Below are 25081 nucleotides of genomic sequence, written 5' to 3'. Positions count from 1 at the left end.
TATTTAAACCAAATGTATTTTCTAAGGTATTTAGATTGTGTTTGTGTGTGTAAATTGAATAGAGATAATCTTGACTGGAACAGAGTCATGGACTACTTTCATGGTATTTTTCACAGAATGGTTTGCTTATATGGAAAAGAGCAGCATGAACGTTCCTCAAAGCATCTTGATTTGTGTTGCACAGCGTTTGGAATGACTAAATGTGAACTGTCCCTCCCTTTTACATTCAGAGTTCTTTTACATGCGAGTTTGCATTTTGTCATCTCGTCCCACAGCCTCTCAGTTGAGGTGTTCAGCCATATGAGTCTTCGTAATGGAACGATTCCCTTTTACCATCCATCCAGAGGATTGTTGTTGTTGTTATTGATGTCCGGCTTCCTGCCATTCATCATCTTCCTCTTATACGTACACCCTCACAAAGCCCCCTCCCCCTATCCCAACGATAGTCCTGTCATTCAAGTGCATTCACCTATTTGTTTAGAAAAACTAAATGACCATCATGTGACTAGAAGTGTTCAACATTTGCAGTTTAACGTGAAATGTGAAACGCTTTACATTATCCAAACAGCTGATGTATGTAGATGTAGTGCATTGCCTTTATGAGGGTTAGCAGGGCTGTTTAATATATTATGAGCTGAATAAATAGCGTTGAAAACTGTCGGCTCTGTTTTCATTCAGTGTTAATGTTGGAACACTTATGAAAGTACTGCATTTTCACCTAGTCCCGAGGTTCAAGGCATTAACTCCTTTCTACAGTCCAAATTACACAGCTTTCCCATTAAAGTGCATTTATTTAACAGTCTGTTCACAAGCACTGAGAGAGAATAGCCTCTATTTCCGTCTGTGCTGAGTTGTGAGATGAATGGCTTTTACCCGCTGGTGGTGAAAAACCTAATCATTGCCTGCCTGTGTCATTTTGGATATAAGGATCATGTATGAAACGCGAGTGTAACAAGGTTTTACATAAATCATTTGTAAAGACCATGCTTATGTAACAACTAAATCTTTAAGAGTGCATTTGGGTTAAATATGGACAAACCCAACCATTGGGTTTAAAAATAAAAATAAAAATTTTAAACCTGAATTGTTGGGTTTGTTCATATTTGATGCAAAAATGGGTTGAAACATCCTAGCTTGTTTGAGTGTATGCGTAGTGCGATCGTTTGGTAGCATGGCGTTCTGTATATAGTAAAAGTCATTGCTTCTAACTGAGGGATGCCTGGGAATGCATCAGGAGTGAAGTATGTGGCAAACACAGCCCAGAGTAAATTACAGGGACTAGATTTAGTGGGGTCGGCCACGCCAAACACACCCCTGTCTCCCCCAGTGCAAATCCCTACGAGTCTGCCAAACTCGGGCACAACAGATGCCATTCGGTTAACCAGAGCATCATGTCTGAAGCCTCAAACAGGTTCGCCCAATTCACTGAGCCTTCAACTGGCTTGGAAAACTTAGATAAAATCTCATATACCCATGTGTTCTATTATTATGCCAATATGCTCCATTATTCATGAGCATTGTGGTATGAAAAAAGAAAGCAAGCATTGTCAAAACATGACTCAGCCTATTGAAGAGAAAAAAAACCAATGGCTGAGGAAAGTGCTCTATTTTTTCCCAAATTCTAAGTTCCCTTGAATGATGGTGGGAAAATCCCAAATGCATCGTTTTTTTTTTTGTTTGTTTTTTTGCTCTCGCTAAGAGTACACCCCATTAAACGAGAGTCACTGGACGTCTTTCAAATATCCTCCCAAAAACACTTTGCTGCCTGACGCCATTTCATTTTCTCTGACAAAACAGCAAAGCAATTGACACAGCAACAGAGTGGGTGTCAATCTTACATTGCCATCTTACAGGTCCCATCACTGGGTGTCGTCTTGAGTGATGGGACCTGTAAGATGGTAATGCTTTTTCTCGTCATAATTTAAACACAAAAAAGGTAGTCTAACAAACCATATGTAGGTTAATGAGGTGATGTTATTTTTTTTTTTTTTTACTTAAATCTATTTATTCCAAAATACATTAAAAAATGCAATGCCATAAAAACTTCCCATATTTGTTTTAATATTAAAGGCATTATTACACTGCTTATTAATATTTGATTATTTTAAATCAAATTTGTTAGCCAAATCCAAGTCATGTGGCATGTCCAACATGCAGAAACAATATAGCAAAAACATAAAGTCGGCATAGCACCTTGGGATCATGGTGTAAAGTTGTGTTATGGGTTAACATTATTACTTCTCCCAACCCCAATCCGTCACCTATTTTCTCGTGACCGTTAATTTTTTATTTTTTTTGTTGGGTTAATTCTGTGAAGAATGCCTCAATCATATGACCAGAAAATCCTGTTATTTCTTTTACACTTCATACTCCATCAAAGTTTTTTTAACACTGTAAAATCCCACCCATCCACAGAGTCCATCTGTATTTGTATATTTTGTAATACCTGCAAAGTCAGACGTTTAAGGTATTATGAAAAAACCTCTCACTGTTGCTTCATCATTGATCCTGTTGTGTAAATTCACCTGCATTTTTTGCTATTTCAGCAGATGCCATTCATCCTAGTCAGCAGTTATGAGCGCACAGGCCTTATGTTGCTCCAGATGTATTTGAGAACTAACTGAAAATGTTGTTGTTGTTGTGTAGCCGTGCAGAACTCACTGGCACAATGCAAAGATGGTGCCAGGGTCTTTCTACAAGGCAGCTAACCCATTCAGGGTGATTTTAAGTTGGTCTCTATGCACTTTCTAGGGGTTCTGGGTAATGTCTGGGCCTTGGGGAGTTGATGGTGGTTTCTTCCTGAGGCAAAAAGTCAAACGCATCTTAGTCAATTTAGTCAGGCGTTTAAAGCCCAAAGTATTCTTTGGCTGTCTGCGTTCCACAACGGTCCGCGCAACCTAATTTTCACCATCGGTAGAGTCGGCAGCCCCATTTTTATGACCGCGTAAACGGAGTGCGTCCAACGGCGTATGCACAAAGTGAGTGTTGAGACAGAATAGTCCACTAGGTGGCATTACTCTGTTGTGATATACTGTGCAGTAGTCGAAGAAGATTGCATAAAGAGCGATACAAACCCGCATATCCTTCTCCAACGTTTTTGTTTTGGTTCTTGTTCTAAACTTTGCACACAATGGCGGATCCGCTGCTTTTCTTCTTCTATTCTTCCGAGCGAATGTCCTGACACGACATTATCCGGGCCTGTCTGTTGTTGTGCCTCCAGTAGTTGTTTGGTCTGTCTTTTTGTTTTGTTTTTGACTGAACCAACTGTCATTGTTGCCACCATGTGGACAAACTAATAAGTAAAAAGAAAAAAGTAAATTCTGGCTGTGTGTGTACTGTGCTGATTGTGATATTTAAGGTCTTTAAGAACTTGAGCATATCAGGGCTTTTCTGCCACAACTGTTGTACGCACACCCTTTGGTTCGCATCAAAACCAATGTATACTTTGGGCTTTAAGTGTCTCCATTGACATCAGGCGCCACAGAGAACCTGTTGCGTGTGTCTGTCCCTCATGTTGCTCTGTGTTACTGCAGTGCCTTCAGTATTTTCACTGCTGAGCATTGTTAGCGCTCCGTTGGCACTCTTGTCTGCACTGGCGGCCTGTGTTTTGGCTAGCAGGGCTGGGAGACGGGCAGAGAGGGCTATTGTTCTACTGTACTCCTTTGTTTCACCCAAAGATCTCCCCCTTCTTCCTCACCTCACTTCTCATCTGCGAGGAATGGGAACTATGCAGTGTCCCGGATGGACCTGGCTCCCACGTTGTTTCGCACCGTGTTTCTCTCCCGCCCTGTGAGGGAAGCTGTCTTTGCCCAGACCAAAATCCTTGACTTTCCCAGATTTGAATCAAAATGTGTGACTCAGCTTGTAATGTTTTGAAACGTTTGTTAGCTAGCTGGTTAGTTTGTAGATAAGTAGTGTTGTTTTACTGAATCTTTTTAGGTTTCGTTTTTCTTGTTCGATGTTTACGTACAGCTACTGTCCCACATCTAAAATTCTGGCTACACAAAATTGGTGTAGGATTTACTTTGATTTACTTTGATCCACTGGCACATGCCAATAATGTCAGTGATGCATGCCACTATCCACTGCCACATGCCAATAACGTCAGTGACACATGCCACTATCCATTGGTACATGGCAATAATGTCAGTGACACATGCCACTATCCACTGGCACATGCCAATAATGTCAGTTACGTATGCAACTATCCACTGGCACATGCCAATAACGTCAGTGACACATGCCACTATCCACTGGCGCATGCCAATAACGTCAGTGACACATGCCACTATCCACTGGCGCATGCCAATAATGTCAGTGACAAATGCCACTATCCACTGGCACATGCCAATAACGTCAGTGACACATGCCACTATCCACTGGCGCATGCCAATAATATCAGTGACAAATGCCACTATCCACTGGCACATGCCAATAACGTCAGTGACACATGCCACTATCCACTGGCGCATGCCAATAATATCAGTGACAAATGCCACTATCCACTGGCACATGCCAATAACGTCAGTGACACATGCCACTATCCACTGGCGCATGCCAATAATGTCAGTGACAAATGTCACTATCCACTGGCACATGCCAATAACGTCAGTGACACATGCCACTATCCACTGGCGCATGCCAATAAGGTCAGTGACAAATGCCACTATCCACTGGCACATGCCAATAACGTCAGTGACACATGCCACTATCCACTGGCGCATGCCAATAATGTCAGTGACAAATGCCACTATCCACTGGCGCATGCCAATAATGTCAGTGACGCATGCCACTATCTACTGGCACATGCCACTATCCACTGGCACATACCGATGAAGACCGGATGTGCCAATACGCATAGTGACATCATGTGCCATTGGCTTCTGTGCGTCAGCCATGTCACTTAATGTTAATACCGCCTCTCCAAAACGATGTTATCGTTTAAACGAATGGCCAAAACACAAATTTTTACGTTTTGAGTTGTCGCGTAAACAGCCCCTCAGTTTGGACTTTTTGTTTTCCTGTTTGCACTATTTCCCGCCACTAGTTTGTTGTGATGGTCACTCATTTGGGTTCATTATTCAGTTCATATGTGTGTGATTTAATTATCCTTGTTAATGTGTACTTAAGTTCCATTGTGTCTCTTCATTCTTGTCCGGTCTCGTCATAGTCCGGATGTGTTGTATGCTACTCTCACTGTGTGGATTTATTAAAGACTGCCTTATAGCCTTCGTCTTCCTGTTTGTGTGTGTGTTCTAGCAACACAATCCGTGGCAATGACATGCAAGTTTTGTTTTGATAATCCATAAAAAGACAGATTGACACATATTAGTCTCTCGTGTCTCTGTACAGGATAGAGTTGTTTATGTTTCTGCGTGTTGGTTATCTAGTTGCAGTGAAAGCATGTTGACATGGTCCAGCGTCAGGGTCGGTTTTTGACGGAACATCTCGCCGTTCTGGTTTCTGCATTCTCCCCCATGCACAGCCGCTGAAGCTCAGGTAAAAGGCATGCTCGGTTTGAGGGGATCATATGACCGTTCCTATCTGGCCTCACTGTCAGCTGGGCTGGTTTCAGTTCTCTCCTCTTTATTACCTCCCTACAATATTAAAGGGAAATGGACACCAGTCTAGCCCTCCCCAGAGTAACATGAGTTTGCAGTTCCTCTTTCTTTTTTGTCTTGCTGTTATCCGTGCTGTTGTTTTGTTTTTGATAGGGAGACCAAGGTTTTTGTCAGAGTGCAAACTCGACAGGTGGGAGTTTGACTCCTTTTTGGTGAATCTCACGAAAACCATTTCAGGTCACATCTCACCCTTAAATCAAAGCAAAAATTAAATATTGCACAAAGAAAATGAACCATATGACATTATTTTCATGGTAATTAAGGCATGTTTTACCCCCAGATTCTCATTACCGTAATGCATGCAAATACTTTATTTGCCTTCCGGCATCGGCAGGAAGATTTGGGGAGGTTTGGCGTGTAGTAGTGTCTATGAAACACCAACACAAGCTCAACTCACCTGCGTCCTTAAAAATACAGAGCATGCCATGCCTGTGCCAACTTGATTTATTTTTTTTAGGGTGTGGTTTATCCAGTTGTCTCGCTGCATTTCAGAGAGAAGGAAACTATTAATAAATTATAATTCTGGATGGATCATGACTGGTTGTTTTGAAAATAATCTCACAGACCATTTTCGCATTCATATTTTTGAAATATCACTGCTGGTTTAATGTTTTTTTTGTTGTTTTTTTTGTTTTCCTCTGTTTTTAATTGAAGTAAAATGACCTGCCAGTGTCCAAATACTTTACCAAGTAAGCTGTGGTACTCTGGACCTGTATGTTTTGTTATAGTTGTTTCCTTTTATACAGCCCTCTTCTCCTTTCATCTAACTTTCCATTTGTACTATATTATCTGTTGTTTGCATGTAGTGTCACACAGAGTAAGTCTGCGGCTCTTTCAACAGCGCTAGTTAATTGGAATGTTCTGTTAGCTGTGTTTGTCCAGTCGGATCCGGTTACTGACGAGGGGGCCCATCTCAATAATAGATATCATAGACAATGAAGCTAGAACACACACACACACACACACACACACACACACACACACACACACACACACACACACACACACACACACACACACACACACACCTCCCTTCATTCATCTCACACTCCAGCTACACCAGTAGTGATGCGACTCCAATGCTAACATTATAATTAACAGTGTTGATTACAGTGTTTATATTATATTTAATGATTTTGACGACAACAGAGCATGTCAAACCAGAAGACTTTTATTAAATTGAAAAAGATTGCAAGTGGTGATGCAATAAACAAACATTTCCATTACTGACTACACTGTTAAGATGCTTAAATTTTAATCAGTGACTTTTGCAATAAAAGCGCATGAATGGTGATATGCCAAACTGGGAAGCTATCTATCAGGATGGACCAGTTACATGATTTATTTAATGGTAATTTTAAGATTAATCAGCAACTTAAAGGATTATTTCATCCAAAAATGAAAATTCTTTTATTATTTAATCACCCTCATGTTGTTCCAAACTTTAAGACTTTCGTTCATCTTCTGAACACAAATTAAGATCTTTTTTGGGAAATCTGAGAGCTTTCTGTTCCTCCATTGACGATCTACGCAACTACCACTTTGACACTTCAAAAAGTTCATAAAGAGATCGTAAACTAATCCATATTTAACGCTTTCGTCCAAATTTTCTGAAGACTCGAACACTATATGATGAACAGAATTAATTTAGGTTTTTATTCACATATACACATTCATCAACTCACACATCAGTTGTGGTAAATGGAAGCTCAAGCATGTTTGCTTGACGTGCGAAAACCAATGAGGTTCATTCTCGTGTTATGCAGCACGTTTGAGCTTCAGCAAGAACCAATGAGGTTCATTCTCGTGTTACACAGCACGTTTGAGATTCTGTAAGAACCAATGAGGTTCATGCTCGTGTTATGCAGCACGTTTGAGCTTCAGAAACAACCAATGGGGTTCATTCTTGTGTTACACAGCACGTTTGAGCTTCAGCAAGAATCGATAGGGTTCATTCTAGTGTTACGCAGCATGTTTGAGCTTCTGCAAGAAACAATGAGGTTTATTCTCGTATAACGCAGCATGTTTGACTTTAACACATAAAAATACCCTCAAAATGTAAAAAAATATAAAGTCTACTTAACTTTCCTGCAAAAATATCATTATTTTAATTCAGCCAAGACAAGAGGCCATGCTGTGACTTATCGATCTTCTCGTCTTCACATGATGTGAATTCGGATTAGTAAAGTTTCTCATTTTGCTGCGTTGCAAAGTTCAAGTTTGGTGAACTCTGACCTGCGAATTTGCATCACGCGAAAACATGACCAGTAGAAGATTGCAACGTCACGGTGTGACCTCTTGACCGAATTAAAAGAACGATAATTGTTTTTCTTTTTTAATAATATAAAAGGAACTATATTTTTTCAGTAGCCTAAAGTTGAGTAGATTGTATTTTTTTTACTTTTTGGGTGTATTAGCCTACTATTTATGTTGAATTCACGTTTATAAAAAAAAGCAGCAGCGTGTAGTGTGAAGGCCAATTTATACTTCTGCGTAGGGTGCGCGCAGTAGGTACGGCGTAGCATACACACAGGCGCGTACCATACCGCATACCCTTCGCCTTAAGGCCAATTTATACTTCTGCGTAGGGTGCGCGCAGTAGGTTCGGCGTAGCATATGCGCAGACGCGTCCCATACCGCGTACCCTTCGCCGTCGCCTGACGCGCACCTCTTCAAAAATGTAACTACACGTCGTGACGACGCGGACCGCAAGATCGGTGATTGGTCGGCTTGGTAGCATCGCATTTCCTCCTACGCATTTCCGCACGTGCCTTCTCACGCATTTCCATCACTGTCTATGATTTCCACACGTACAATCTCCTCCGACGTCTTCTCTCTTTTCTGCCTTTCAGTTTTAGTAATTTCACTAAAGTGAACTGTTTTTCCACCTCAATAAGCTCCAACTCCAACATGATCAGCTCTCTTTCAGTCGATATTGCTTGTAGTAACCTAGCCGTGAGGAATCTAAACACAGTGGAACATTAAAACTCTCCGCCGCCAACTAGCGTTTTCGGAGCAGTACTGCAGAGCAACCAAGACCTGAACGCAGAAGTATAAATGCTCACAACGGCGTCGCCTACGTGCGTAGCCAACGACGTGCACTACAGCGTACCCTCGACGCAGAAGTATAAATTGGCCTTTAGCCTGACGCACACCTCCTCAAAAATGTAACTACACATCGCAACGACGCGGACCACAAGATCTGTGATTGGTCGGCTTGGAAGCATCGCATTTCCTCCTAAGCATTTTCGCACCTACCATCTCCTCCGACGTCTTCTCTCATTTCTGCCTTTTAGTTTTAGTAATTTCACTAAAATTAACTGTTTTTCCTCCTCAATAAGCTCCAACTCCAACATGATCCGTTCTCTTTCAGTCGCCATTGCTTGTAACCTAGCCGCGAGGAATCTAAACACAGTGGAACATTAAAACTCTCCGCCGCCAACTAGCGTTTCGGAGCAGTACTGCAGAGCAACCAAGACCTGAACGCAGAAGTATAAATGCGCCTTGACTGCTCTGTTAGGATCCATTTACACAGAACGCTTTTTTCCTTTCCATTGCGATAGTTTTTTCAATTGTATTTGCGCTAGACGGACGTGTAATAACGCGCCTCGCACATGGTTAAAAGTTTTTTGCTCAAGTTAAAAGAAGTTCAACTTTTAAATAAACGCTTCTCGAGACCTTGCGTTTTTTTCCCCATTTCACATCTCGCTTCTCGTGTTTTTCAAAGCAAAAACACGTTCTGTGTGAATGGCCCCTTAGTAGGCTACTTCTGGCTGGAAAATTATGGTGGATAATGGCAATATGGTGGATGTGACGGGAGTGTCTGTCAATTCAAATTCAAACTCAATTTCAATTCAAGGTGTCAAACCCAGAGTTTCGTTGATTATAATGACGTGTCGTTTGTAGTTTGTTGCGTCGCTCGTTTGCGGTGTGTGTCAGCCAGAGAGCGAACACGAAACCATCTGGACATCTGTTCCCCGTGCGCACTCCCGCTGTTTCTAGGGAGACTGATCATCAACCTGTTGCACTCCGTCTTTTCTTCTGCCTCTTTTCCAATATGATGCTCACGTCCTCTCAACAGCGGTATGAGTTTACGCTTTAGGACATTCGCTTGTTTGCTTTCAGTTAATATGTGCTCGCACATATTTCTTTATCTCGCTCTTTCTGTCCACGCACAGAGTCCCGGTTTACAATAGAGACCTGTGGTGGTGTGTGCACGCGCATATCCTGCCCCTCACACACACACACACAATACACCCTCCTCCTCTTCCTCCCTCCCTCCCTCGGTTCATCTTCCCTTCTGTCCTTCTGTCTGTGTCTCTCGAACCCTCACTGTTCTCTTGAGCTCCGTCTGTTTCACTCTTCCCTTCATCCCACATGCACTTCTTTCACTCTCCTCCTCCTTGTACTCTCTCTTTCTCTCTCTCTCTTTGTCTGTCTGTCTGTCTGCCTCCCTCTATTTAATTCTCTCTCTCTCGTCGCTTATGAACACAGGAATATTCTGACATGCTGGAGATGAGATTAAGGTACAGTTTTGCTCATTTTGATGGCAAACTTTTACATTTAGACTTTTTGACATTGAGGAAATAAGCATGTAGCAATTGTTGCAAAATTATTTTGGCTACATGAGAGTGTTGACTGGTTAAATGTCATAAACTGTTATATATTTTCAGTTTGCTTTGGAGAATGCTTTACATTTGATCTAATATTGACAATGATATCAGAAATACTCAATGCAAACCATGCATATATACACATTTGCAAACAGTTATTGGGTATGTGTGACTTAAAAATATTTGACTGTTTTTATACATGCAGTTTTTATGACCTAATTTGAGATACCTTTAAAAAAATTATTTTTTACTTTAAAAAAAGTGATTAGAATAGTGCAAAATTAAATGGTGGCAGCAACAGCATCTGAAAACACTTTCTCCTACATCCAAATACATTTAAAATTGAAGCTTTAATGCATATTTATAATTTTTATGAGGCATGCTATGCATTAAGAATAAGATTGTCGTCAAGCTCATTTATTTTTAATAAATGAACAGTACAATTTAGTTGTACTTTTTCTGCTTTGTTGCACTATAGGGTCCATCTGTTGATGAAAGTCCCTGTTGACACCACGTTAACTGTTCCATGTGTTTACAATATGCATATATATCTTGTATCAAAATGTATGTTTTTAAGCAACAATTCTTGGAAAGATTGTACGATTATCATTATTATTATTATTATTTCCAGTTATTAATGTTGCTAAGTGTTCTTGAGTTGAATGTGTTTTCAAGAAAGGTGCCTCATTAAAATCTGTTTGACCCAAAACAGTAAACCTTCTGTTTGTCTGAGCAATTGCAGACAGGGAGAATGTTCATTGAAAACTGTTTGAAAACCATTATTTTTGCAATGACATTTGTTTACGTTAGTGATCAAAATAATACGCTAAAGCTTTAAAAAAGCTAAATTAAAGCCTTATCAATCATTATCTCCTTTTTAGGTAATATTCCATCGTTGTTGATTTTGAGGTCTGGTGAGAGAGTGACTAGACGATTTCAATAAAAAGTGTGAGAAAGAACTAGGTTAAAACAGTTACTAGGCAGACTAAACATATTCACACACTCGATGCACACAGCGGGACCCTAGAAGATAAAAAGCAGACAGAAAATTAGTTCTCTGTAGAGATTCAATCGTAAAGAAAAAGATTAGATATGATGGCAGATGAAGAACGCTGTTTGTTCAAAAAGAGATTTGTCTCTTCACCCTTTGATCTGTTGCACTTACACTCCAAAAAAAATCTATTTTGTAATCAGTATTTTGTTCTTATGCATATCTCAAATCCAATATTATTGTTTATTATTTGTAACCTGGTTTTATGGATAAATTCATGGAGGTTCATTGCCAACGGGATAAGAAAAAATAAACCCAATTATCTGAAACCAAGCCTTATTAAGTTTTTGTTTTATGGATGTTTAGATAGACTTTTAACCGGAAAACAAATCCAAAACACAGTTTAATAAAATGATTTTAGTGCACCTGATAGGCTGAGCCTGATGCTTCCGAACATAACACCTTTACATGTTGCGGTGCATTCTGTTATTCAGTCACACAGATGTTTGCCTGCCCTATCAATAACACCCTAAATTCTTTCCCTCTGAGATATTATTGGGCAAATTTTCATGCCTGTCCCAGCATGCTTGATGCATAAATCCAATAACTTGAATAACAAGGCCATCAAAGAGACATCAAATAGGCTGAGGAATTATTCACACGTTGCATAATATCTCCGTCAGGAAGGAGATGGTCTGTTGTCTGTCTAACGCCTTTGATATTCATTTCTAAATCGCTGGTGCTGCAGGAGAGGACCGTCACTCCTACATCTCCCTTTGAGATTGCTAAAAACGAAAGATCATTTCAGCCTGGCGGGCATCCAGACGGCCCCGTTCCCTGCTCCGAGTGGAGAGCCGCTCGGCCACAGATTCACTCTTTAATTCGTCAATTTGGTCTGATGGAAAATGTTATTGTCTGGCAATGCCCGTGCTAACAGGGCAATTTGGCAGAGCAACATGTTATGGTGAAACCCAGCGGAAGCGGACGGCTCGAGTCTTGAGGATACTGATTCTCTCGCTGTCAGCTGTAATATTTGTGCCTGTCCGGCAAAGTGATAGTTTTTCTTTCACCGGCCGGCACAGGCAGGTGTGTTACTGCTTTTTCGTTTTATAGATGGGCTCAGCGTACTGGAGCTAATTGCATTACAAACGCTAGATTTGTATTGTGAATTTTAGCTGTAATTTTGGGCTGTGAGGGCAGTTTGCTGATATCCTCTTTGGTGGCATCGTTGGTACTGAATATTACATAAGGAGAAACCTCCCTTTGAAATACCCCCCCCCCCCCCCCCTGTTTCCATGGTTATTCTCTTTGCTGCTTTCAACATCACAAATAGCTCAGGATCAATAGCTCTGTCCAGTTTTGGGGTTTATGCACCATATTACAATGCTTTGAAATGGCTTTTTATAATAGTTAATCGTTTGTTGTCTGTTGTTGTCGTATGAATAAAGGGGCTTTATTGTTTTGCCTGAGCAATTTTATGTTGAAGGAACTTCCTTTATTTCATTCTTTCTTCCGTAGAAGACAAAAGAGGATGTTTTGAAGAATGTTCAGGCTGCTTTTTTCCACACAGTGAAACTGAATGGAGGGCTTGAGCTATCAGGATCATTTTTTATTCAAGAACTTTTGTATGAAATGTCTGTTTTGTATGAAATGTCTGAAAATCGCCTGTTTTTTCTTATAATTTTTCTTAACAAACTGAAGTTGTGTGTGGTTTGGAGTTTCAAATAATTCTGTTGATCTGGGTGATCTACCCCCTTTCTGTAAGCCATTAGTTCGAAATTTAGGGGTTTTGTTTGATGGTGATCTCAAGTTTGAGAGACAGATTTATTCTCTGGTTGAGTCTTGTTTTTATCATTTGAGATTATTAGCAAAGGTGAAACCATTTCTGACCATGCGTGGCCTCGAAAAACTCATTCATGCTTTTATATTTACAAGACTAGACTACTGAAACTCACTATACGTCGGCATAAAGAAATCATTCACTGTAAAAAATTTTTTCAAGATTTGTTATCACAACATTTTTTCTTTTGTCAAATCAACTTTATAATAATTTATTTAGTTGAGATAACTTATTATTTTGAGTTTCTGATGGTTAAATTAATCTCCTTCATTGTATTAACTCACTTTTTCCAGTTCAATGAACTTAAAATTTTAAGGCAACCAGGTTACTTACATTTTTAAGTTAAACCATCAATATTTTTTTTACAGTGTTGATTAATCGCGGTCCAAAATGCAGCTGCGAGACTCTTGATGGGTACAGAGCACTTTAAAATGGCTACAGATCGACCACAGAGTACATTTTAAAATTTGACTTTTTGTTTATAAATCATTGCATGGTATGGTTCCGCTGTATTTAGCAAATCTGATCAAGAAATATTAACCAAAACGGTCTTCTATCCAGCTGGTTTTGACGACTTCTAGAACTAAACGGAGAAGCCGAGATCGAGCTTTTGTAGCGATTGCTCCGAAACTCTGGAATGACCTACCCATTTCTATCTGATTGGAACCTATATTAACTGTTTTTAAACAAAAGCTAAAGAAATATCTTCTAGATTTAGCATTTAACGAGGTATAGTAGCTGTTCTTGTGGGCTTTCTAGTTGAGCTGTTTATTTTATTGTCATTTAACTGTGGTGTAAACGTCTGTATGGTTGTGTTTTTTTGTCTCCATTCTTGTACAGCACTTTGTTCAACGACCAGTTGTGTAAAAGTGCTTAATAAATAACAAAATAACAAATGTTTTTTAACAATAACAAATATTTTAATTCAGCCATTAGGTCACGCAGTAACATATCAATCTTCTACTGATCACATGTCTTCACGTGATGCGAATTCGCAGGTCAGAGTTCACCAAATTTCAACAAACGTTGAAAAAAAAAAACTGATAATCTCATTTGCATTTGTGGTAGGCCTGCATGATATAGACTATCAAAGTAAAATTGATATTGCGATATGATAACTCTTAAGTCAACATGAAATATTGACATCTTTTGTTCCCTATTGTGACATAAGTCTGAGTGAAACGGCTTCTCAAACTAGAAATGAAACGTAGGACTGGCCTTGATTTTGTTGGTGGGGAATTGATCGGATGGTTGTGGTTTGCTATTGGTGGATCAGTGCACACATCATCAGGGAAGAGGAGAGGGAGGGGGAGTTATTTTGATCTAAGATTATGAGGGGACATGAAATAAAAATTATGTGCCGGGATAAATCATTTATAATAAATAATGCAATATTCCATAAAAAAAACATGAACCCTTTTCAAGGGTTCACAGTCAAATAATGCCTTCAGCAAACAGTCATTATTCAGTTTTTAAAGCAATATTAATTCTCTTTGCAGATGCATTAATCAACAAAATCACCCTAATCATTCTAGCATTATTAATTCTTCCCAAATATAGCTATTCAAGTAATACGACAAAATGGTTTTTTTTTTATATATCTTAAGATATTTAGCAGAAAAACAAAAAATGGCAATGCTGTTGTTTCTAATATCATGTGTTTGCATGTATTCAAATATGACGCTTCAGGACGCATCATATGACACCACTGACTCCAAACAAAAATGTCTTTTAACCAAACATGATGCACAAAGTTTAATTAAGTGAAAGTGAGCTGAATTTTTCCCTTGATCATTAAAGCATGTTTGTGTTTGTTTTTAGTCTGCATCTTGTTTACTCAGATGCTGTTTGTTAAAACAATAGCTCGTCCACACTTAAATAAAAAAATCCTGGAGACAACCTCCAGCGATGTGCTCTCCAGATTAATGAACGGTGAATATTGCGCTTTTACATTATTAACTTCTGCAACCCTGACAACCTGATTTCATTTTCTCTGTCCCTGTTAATTACATAATATCCCCCAGCCAGGCTATAAAATGATCAAACCATTATTATTAACTATCTTTAAAGCCTTGTCTTCTTTTCCGCTCCATTTTAAAAAGATAATTTAAAAAGTTTTAATTTCCCTAGGAGATTTTTTATTTTTTTTTGCAACTGCAACACGTCTTATAACATTCAGCAACGAGTAGCAGCGGCTTTTTGTTTGTTGTGGCGGAAATGACATCTCCCCAATCAAGAAAACCAGTCACACCTGTGCATTTTCATTTGCATTAGCACCCAATAAAGCGTTTTGCGAATGTTTGGGGAGATAAACAAGCTGGAGGAACACAAACTAGACGACTTAGAGACAGAGATGGCTGGCAGGGTGAATCTCATGAACACGTTCAGGTCACATTTCCCCCCAAAATCATAATAGTAAAATAATAATAATAATAATAATATTCAAATGAAGCCTATTTATGACATTTTATTCATGAAAACGACACCCGTTATCTCTCCATATTCTCATTATCGTAATGATTCCAAATTTTTATTAGGGATGACCATTAGGGATGGCACAGTTTGGGGCCAGTTGTATCAGGCCAGTGTTAGGGCCCGTTCATAATATAGATGGTAAAAAAAATATCTTCCTTTCACTCAAGAAAAATGTTTTAGAAGCATTGTTGAGTTTGGCCCGCGTCCCATTGGATTACATGGAGAGGGCGAAGCTATACTGCAGCCTGCCACCAGGGGGGCGATCGAGATGTTTGGCTTAAATTTCCCGGGACATGCACGGCACACTTGGTTCACACCAAAAAATGTGAATTAACTAAAAAAATAACAATACATTGATATGCACTGATACTAATTTTTCAGTTTATTATAAGCACACGTCGCAATTTTGTCGTCTGTTGCTTTAAATGCACATGCAGACTCTGATTGGCTGACGGGTGGTTTTATCGTTCGTCAGCTGGAAATTAGTTCTGATTGTGATTCCAGTTATATTGTTTCTCTGTGTTTATTTTCCTGGAGTGAACAGACCTGATCATGTACGAATCTTACATCCATTGATATACAGATGTTTATGCCTCGTGAGGTGGGGTTTACACGAGTATGTTCTTTGCTAAATTAAACATTTGGTTTTCTGTCAAGTATTAAATATTGTTTTTTTGTTTTGTTTTTGTTAATTATTGTGAATTCTGCTGATTAAATATATCACCAGGATAAAATGATGTAGTTGGCTGACGTAGGTGACATTAAAGTAATGAGTGTTTTGCGTTACGGTAATGACTACTGGAGGGAGATGTGCCTAATTGTCATAAAAAATGATGGAAAACATAATGCAACAGATCTTAATGAGGTTGAAAATGGATTTTTTCCTCAGTGCAAAGTATGAGTAGTTATTTATTGTATTTCATTTGAGGCTGAAGCGTGTACAGATCCTTGACAGCCTTTGATGTACGAGGGAGCTCTGTTTATATCACATCAAGTATATACAGTGACTATTAACGATATCCAGTCTAAAAATATCTGACGATCAAATACTCACATATACTTTTGGACATTATCGAAAGTCAAAATTGTTTGTTTCTATAATGAGTAGCATTCCAGTTTTCATATGGAATTTGAGGCTGATGGGAGAATGCCAATGAAAGGATATAATTGCAATCAGACCCCCCCCCCCCCCCCCCCACCTCTCTGCCCTCAACTAATTAAAGACACTCCGCTATAATGATGGGAAGTGGGAAAATGGTGTGGTGGAGTTGGCGGCCGGTGCTGACGTGTTGCCGGTGAGGGCGTGACCCGTGACCTGTCCCGGCTCTCAGAGGGCGTGTTCAGAGAAATGCCAGTTATGACTCGGGCGCTGAACATCAGTGTCGTGTTTCATCACTCCTAGCCCATCTCCGTGCACAAAATGTCACATGCATCAGAGAGAGGCTTAGCTGTAAAGGGTAAAGAGATTCTATCGTTTTTGTGCCTTTTTTTGCATATTCATACTCTGCCTGGGCTCATTTGAATTTCATCTAAAAAAAAATCGAAGATAGGCTTTGTGTTGGTAGGCTGAGGGGACAATCATGATCCAATAGGGAGACAGCGTCGCAGTGGCTCCGCCTGTGAAGCCAGCTCTCCCTTACAACAACACCTGGCTGAGTTGAATAACACAAGCGCTGTGCTGAACTCGTACCTGCTGTGTGTGTGTGTCATGAATGACCCTGTGCGTGATCTCGTTTTTACCAATAACTACTTACTGCGTCATCTCATCTATATTGGAGGTGGATCTCGAATGTCTGGATGACTGCAGTTTATGTTTCTGAATTGGTTCAGTTATTTTTTCTATACACATGAGACTTTAGTTAAAGGGTTAGTTCACCCAAAAATGAAAATTCTGTCAGTATTTACTCACCCTCATGTTGTTTAAACCCCATAAGACCTTTGTTCATCTTTGGAACACAAATTAAGATATTTTTGATGAAATCTGAGAGCTGGATCACTCCCCCATACTAGTCCATAGGCTTCTTGAGGGATTGAAACTTGCCGGACTCAAAGTTATTAAAGACATCGTTAAAATAGTCCAAGTGACTACAGTGGCTCAATCTTAAGTTTATCAAGCAACGGCAATAGTTTTTGTGCGTATTCTGACAGAATATTCATTTACTGACAGAATTTTTCTTTTTGGGTGAACTAACCCTTTAACATTTGTGTTTGGATCCCAAAAACCTTTTGTTCATTTGGTACATAGGCCACATATCCATTTTTGGTTGTTTATTTTTGGGGATTTTACTGATTTTGACTGTGAGAGAGCAGACCGGAAACATGGGTGGGTGGGTGGATGAATCGGAGTGGGTAATGACCCAACCTGGATATTCGGACTAAACATCTCCCACGTACACAACATGTCGGAGCTCTTGCTCTTCCCAGCAGGCCATGTCTGTGACCTTTGGTAGCAGTTTATTTTTGCCCTCAAGTCTGAATAAAATGTTATTCCAGGCTTCTTGGAGCAAACTCCGTTGTAGTTTTGTTAAGGAACGAAGAAGCTACACAGTCTGTGGGTGTTATCCATTATTCAATTTAAGTTGATAATTGTATAGTCTATATAATTTAATACTAAGGCCCATGTGGGTTGGAGCTCTTGCAGTCTTGAATGCTGTTTCCTTGTAATTTCTTCAACGGGCAACAAATCTATTGTCTGATCCATTGACCCAGTGTGGCGCCTGACTGGGAAATCCATGTATTTTTTAGCAAAATAAGAAAATATTGTAAACATTTTTGGAAAGGGAAACTTATTTTCAATATCATAGTTCAATGAATATAGCATAAGGCATATCTTGCTTCTGTACCTTTAAGGCTTTTAAATGCAAATGACCTATGTTGTGATTGGTTAATTTTTTTTGTATGCGAAAACTACTGGGGAATAGCACAGACAGTGTTGGTATGTAAATGAGGTCGGTTTCTTTTTCATAACTTAAAGCAAAATCACAGTAGAAGTTGTGTAAGACCGAACCACAGCTCAACAGATATTCAGTCGCAAAATTCCACCCGTTATTTTGTACGTTTTTAATCTGCCAATGAGAATAGTTTCAACAGAAAAAAGGAGAGTTATGTTTTGTCGGGCAACACAAAAAGACGGAATAGAGTATATGAGTGGAGCAAAATGCATTTTGCTTTCCCGCTGAAAGCCTTCTGTAATTAATTCGTTCCCGCTCCACTCCGGGTTTTCCATTTCTTTCCCATCACCAGAGAAACCTATGATGAGTGATAATGGAATTAGATAAAACGCAAATGCTTTTTTTGATAATATCACACACTCTACTTCCCACACTCTCCACCGTCCGTAATCTCTGCTGAGAACTATCAGGAACAGAGAGGGATGCAGTGAAACATCATCCCAATGTTGTTAAACTAAATATAAGCACTCTTAAAGGTCTGCTCGGCCAATCAAATTCAAGGATAAAAAAAAAATCATGTGTTTTTAAATATTTGATTCACGATAATTATTTTTTGATCCGTGACCACAATACTCTTGACGGGATATTAATCCCATACTGTACAGTTTGACCCCCCAAATAACTTATTAAGTAAGTGATCATGATAATGATTTGATTAAACGTTAGTTAATATGGGAAGAAATTTGCTTTGTTTATACCAGTGTTAAAGAAATTCTATTTAATAAATAAAGTAAAATTAAATCTAAATATTAGATGGGGGGAAAAAATGTTGAAGCAGAAGTAGTAAAAAAATAAATAAATAAATCTAAATAGAAATATAAAAAATAAAACTGAAATGAAAATAAAAATAAAAGGTAATTTAAAGTATTAAAAGAAACAAAAATTAAAAAGTATATAAAATATACTTAAAGTATATTAAAAAAATAAAGTATACTAAAACAACACATATTTAAATAACTTTTGAAATGCCCAAAACTAGTTTTGTTTTTTAATAAGTAGACTAAACATAATATGTCTAAATTCTGCACATTCTTTATCGTCTAGCACGAGAAATTCAACACAGTCACAAAAAAGCTCTAAAATTAGAAACTGAGGAGGAAGACAATTACAGCGTGATTCCCTGAGCTGTATAGGAAACACGACACGAATGGACACGCTTCCTTTAGAGCAGGGCTGGGCAACTCCAGATCCATTTTCCTGAATAATTTCACTCTGAATAATTTTCAATCTGCCTGCATGGATGCACAAAACATGTCCTGCACTTAATAAAAGTTAGATACATCCCTGTACATGGAGGTTTTCATGGGCCATTGTGAAGAAATCTAGGTTAAAATTCAAAGAGATTCTAGGCATGACCGTCGTTTCATTTTTGATCCAAAATGAGGCAGTGTAAGCATTATGCAGCGCTAAACACTCATGTAATGCTGTGCTCTAGAGTCTGGCTACAGTATCTGAGGGCAGGATCACGTGTCAGCCATCTTGTAGCTGAATAGATTGTATTCTTGATCTGCTCACCTCACAAACAATTTGCGGCTAATGGATGCATTTGTGTGCTTGTTAGACTCCGTCCTCAAGGAATTGATGTGCTGCTGAAATTTCCCTTCTGGACTGAAAAAGCAGTCCTTTGATACGGCACAGGGCCTTTCGATCGGTTTTCCGTACCCATGACGGTCTGTGTTCGATTTTGAATGGATAATGTCACCATCCATGTATGCCGATGACAGAAGTATTCAGTGAAGCATTTAGTTTTGGAATGCATTTGAATACATTCCATTTTTTGTAATATAATCATCACTTAAATATGGTTGATTGTACAGGTTGGAATTCAGTATCGCTAAACATTTACGGCCAAGTTTTGAATATAAGGGTGTAATACGTGGTGTTTTTGGTGGTTTCTCTGGTTCCCACGTTGACTCGTTTTGACGAAGACTTTTATATTTGTGTGTTTCAGTGGGCATCTGGAGAGCCTCCTGTTTCCGCCTCCTCGTGTTGCTGTACTACCATGAGCAGTTCCACTCCATCCACAGGTACTGTCCGTTCATCAACATCACTTCCATTAACAGTCTAGACACTTTCATTTTCATTTTCAGATGATTTAAATTGGCCTTTTTGTTGAATTATTCATGTGAAGGATTACATGATTTAAAGACCACATGAAATCAAAGCTGTCCCTGCTTGCTTTCTTATTAAATGTCGGTGTTCGCGATTCATGTCTAATGTGTTTTCATTATCTGTTATTAAAATTGAATAACCTTCTCTGCCTTTGAAATTAGTTTTCTTTTCTGATAACCAAGGGTGCAAGTGCGGCAAAAACAATACTTTATTCTGATTGGTCAATTACAGCACTCTGCGGTATAATGAGCGATAAACAACTTGTCCCAGGCAGCCAATTTCCTACATAGTGGCTGTGTTAGTTTAATGTCTCTCGTATCTCTCATATAATAAAATAATTTTAATTTAAATCAATATTTTATGTCCATTTATTTATTTGCTAAGTAGCTGAGTAATAATGGGGAGCTACAGTGAGCTGTTCATTATCGCATAAACCTCTGCTTCAGCTCAGAGTCCTGATCAGCATGCTACACACTAACTGTATTAGCCGTATGTTTTTCACCTACACGTTTTTTTTTTCATGCTGAATATTCAGATTTGTTCCGATATCTTACAAATGTAAAAATAAAATTAAAATGTCATACTACAAAAGATAAATGGGTGGCAAACTCTATTTCGTCTTGACATTCTTAATATATTTCCATGAAAACTGTAAAACAGACTATTCAAACTGTTTTCATGGATTTTTCATGGGTTTGTGAACTTTATCCCACAGTCTATCCCACAGGAAACATCTTAAGATCTTTATAAAGTCTGTTAGGTGCCCTTATTGTGGTATTTTAAAGGCTCCTAATTATGTTTTGGAGGTCTTTTACAACCGGTTACACATACATCCAACAAGCTCAAAAAATACTTACATTTTCTCATAATATACATTTCAGCATCTCCCCTTTTCTCGAAACTGTTCGACAAAAGATCCGGTCTCTCCAAACCTCTCCTTTCTGAGTGTGCTCTCAGACCTCTCCGACTCTGCTCTGATTGGTCAGATGGCCCAGTCTGTTGTGATTGGTCAAACTTCGCTCTGATTGGTCAGATGACCCAGTCTGTTGTGATTGGTCAAACTTCGCTCTGATTGGTCAGATGGCCCGGTCTGTTGTGATTGGTCAAACTTCGCTCTTTGGTCGGATGACCCAGTCTGTTGTGATTGGTCAAACTTCGCTCTTTGATCAGATGACCCAGTCTGTTGTGATTGGTCAAACTTCGCTCTTCGGTCAGATGACTTAGTCTGTTGTGATTGGTCAAACTTCGCTCTGATTGGTCAGATGGCGCAGTCTGTTGTGATTGGTCAAACTTCGCTCTGATTGGTCAGATGGCCCAGTCTGTTGTGATTGGTCAAACTTCGCTCTGATTGGTGGGATTGGTCAAACTTCGCTCTTTGGTCAGATGACCCAGTCTGTTGTGATTGGTCAAACTTCGCTCTGATTGGTCAGATGGCCCAGTCTGTTGTGATTGGTCAAGCTTCGCTCTTTGATCAGATGACCCAGTCTGTTGTGATTGGTCAAACTTCGCTCTGATTGGTCAGATGGCCCAGTCTGTTGTTGTGATTGGTCAAACTTCGCTCTGATTAGTCAGATGGCCCAGTCTGTTGTGATTGGTCAAACTTCGCTCTTTGGTCAGATGACCCAGTCTGTTGTGATTGGTCAAACTTCGCTCTGATTGGTCAGATGGCCCAGTCTGTTGTGATTGGTCAAACTTCGCTCTGATTAGTCAGATGGCCCAGTCTGTTGTGATTGGTCAAACTTCGCTCTGATTGGTGTGATTGGTCAAACTTCGCTCTTTGATCAGATGACCCAGTCTGTTGTGATTGGTCAAACTTCGCTCTTTGGTCAGATGACCCAGTCTGTTGGGATTGGTCAAACTTCGCTCTGATTGGTCAGATGGCCCAGTCTGTTGTGATTGGTCAAACATCGCTCTGATTGGTCAGATGGCCCAGTCTGTTGTGATTGGTCAAACTTCGCTCTGATTGGTGTGATTGGTCAAACTTCGCTCTTTGGTTAGATGACCCAGTCTGTTGTGATTGGTCAAACTTCGCTCTGATTGGTGTGATTGGTCAAACTTCGCTCTTTGGTCAGATGACCCAGTCTGTTGTAATTGGTCAAACTTCGCTCTTTGGTTAGATGACCCAGTCTGTTGTGATTGGTCAAACTTCACTCTGATTGGTCAGATGACCCAGTCTGTTGAAATCAAATGTCCATTACCATATCTGAATTTCAGCTGCAGAGGTTTCCTCAACATTTGATTCACACTGATTAAAAACTTCCAAAGTCTCATACCTTGGAAGTGCATGCAAAGTAGATTTGCTTTCGCAGCTAAGAAAACAGCGTCTTCTTGACATGTCGACAACCCGAACCTCTTCCAGGCCTCAGGCACTACAGTAATGGAGGGTCAAAGTAGACGTTGTTTGCAAACAGACAATGAAGACCGTAGGCTGGGATTATGCAAATATGATGCAAATATGTTACAAACCTATGTGTGTTCATGCAGGAAGTGAGCCTGGAATTACTGACGACTCGTTTCAGGCAGTTCCGGATCGCTTCTTTCTTTTGGGAGACAATAACTCCACGTATCAAGCACTTTGATCTTTGAATCTTTGCAGACCTTTTACAGTCACAAACAACTATATTACACACTACATGAAAGCTAATTAAAGTATAATAGGGGCACTGATACGAAATATATTTTTAAAAAGAAATTACTATTGCTTTTTAACCTTATTAACAGCACTAAAACTGAACTATGCAATGATCAGTGTGTGATGGTGAAATGGTTGGCGAGTGTATTAGCTGTTATTTGAGCATCTGAATGTAGGGCAAAATGAAATGACCCCATCATCGGCTCCCCTTCTTCTCTTACCCCTCTCTGCCATTTCTTTACTCTCTTGCTCACTCATCCTTGCCCTGGTACACAATAATCCTTAATATGTTGTTGTGCTTTGGAAAGGGAAACAGTGTCTCTATTATTTTCAGAGTTTAAAGTGGAATGACCAGGGATAGCCTCCGGACAGCTTCTATATTTTGATATTTTCTGCTTCTCATGAATGCTCCCCAGTTAGCGCTTTTAAGATGTTCTCTGAATTTTAGGGATTCATTCGGCAAAATAATTGCAAAATGATGACTTTCTGATTGACTGAAATGATCGACTACCAGCCTTTTTACTTTTTGTTTTCTCAAATTTTGGGGGTTTATCGGCAGCCTAGGTTAGTTTGCTGGTCTTGCCCGGTTTATCTGGTTAAAACTATCCAAATAAAAGACCTGTCTAACCAGCTTTGTCAGGCTGGGAGATCAGCTAAACACCTTAGGTTACACAGTTTTTTTCCTGCAGGGTTTGTAATTAAAAAAAAACCTGTCTTTCAACCGCTAGTCTGAAATACACAGTCATTAGCATTTAGCCAAAAAATTAGCACAAAATACAATCTTGAATTGAACTTGACCTCAGGCATATTTGTTCCCTGTTATGAGATCAGTCGCATCATTGTTTGGGTTTCTTGACGCAAAATGGCCTTCGCAGTACATCGTGGTCGTTGCTACACATAACTAAGGAAGCCATAACAAAGCTGACCCTGAGCCTGTCTGCCGATAGCCCAATCAAGCTAGCTTACATCAAGGTCAATACAGTCCCTGCTGTTTAACTCTGATAAACATGCTTTCAAATTCCTCCCTGATGTTTTGTGTTGTTCACACTCTTTGAGCTGTAAATAGTCATTTACTGAATGGTAATAATTATTCTAGAACGCATATTCTTGTCTGACCACTTTAGCTGAAAACTTGTTGTTTAATTAGAACGTTAAGGTGGGAAGTTGTTGATATAAAATAGCTGAAATTAAATATTAGTACACAGTGTGAGGAAGCCACTTTGTATCTGTAAACGTTCCAAGCTACAAGTTAACCTATAGTCAAGTTACCATTTTAAAATAGTTAGCTACACTACAAGCTACTAACAAAAAGAAGCAAACTTCATTGAAGCTGTGTTGTTCACATTGAATTCACAGTTTAATTTATTTTTACCGTCAGAATGGCTATAAAGATCATGCAAAATGATGTTTATACTCATACTAGACACTTTTAAGATTAATTAAAGCACATAATCAGTACCTGAGATGATCAACTTCATTGTATGTTGTTGTTTCAGCCGCTATGTTGCCGAAATTGTTTTTTTAATAGAATCCAATGCCCCTGTCGTGTCAAAATCTCTGAATTAACATGGACAATATACCCTTTATCGCATGTCGCCACATCGCGTCTGGTTAGGACAAAGGTTTGGTTGGTTTGTTTAGTTTAGTTTGTTACTCCCTAACACTGGTCTTAAAGGGATACTCCACTTTTTTTTTGGAAATAGGCTCATTTTACCACTCCCCCAGAGTTAAACAGTTGTGTTTTACCGTTTTCAAATCCATTCAGCCGATTTTCTGATATTTAGAAGAATATCAGTAACCAGACAGTTTCTGGTCTCATTGACTCCCATAGTATATATTTTTTCCT

General features: G+C 39.3%; 1 protein-coding gene across 4 annotated transcripts in view; it reads left to right on the top strand.

Annotated features, from left to right (window-relative positions):
* Positions 1–25081, top strand: part of ptbp3 (polypyrimidine tract binding protein 3) — a 62997-nt gene that overhangs the window by 10687 nt on the left and 27229 nt on the right. For 2 of the 4 annotated variants that reach the window (XM_039676996.2, XM_089126386.1), the window contains exon 2: positions 20443–20518. The exons of 1 other annotated variant lie outside the window; for it this stretch is intronic. In XM_039676996.2, the coding sequence (XP_039532930.1) occupies positions 20494–20518 (25 nt within the window). In that variant the 5' untranslated portion in view covers positions 20443–20493. Of the gene's footprint in view, positions 1–10121; positions 10148–20442; positions 20519–25081 lie in introns of those variants that run through there. One more of the 4 variants, XM_039676997.2, reaches the window with a different exon arrangement.

This window comes from Pimephales promelas, chromosome 23 (assembly GCF_988280905.1).
Source record: "Pimephales promelas chromosome 23, fPimPro1.hap1.1, whole genome shotgun sequence".
Taxonomy (NCBI): Eukaryota; Metazoa; Chordata; class Actinopteri; order Cypriniformes; family Leuciscidae; genus Pimephales; species Pimephales promelas.
Note: the sequence above shows the minus strand (reverse complement) of the source record. Positions and strands in the feature narration are given on the sequence as shown.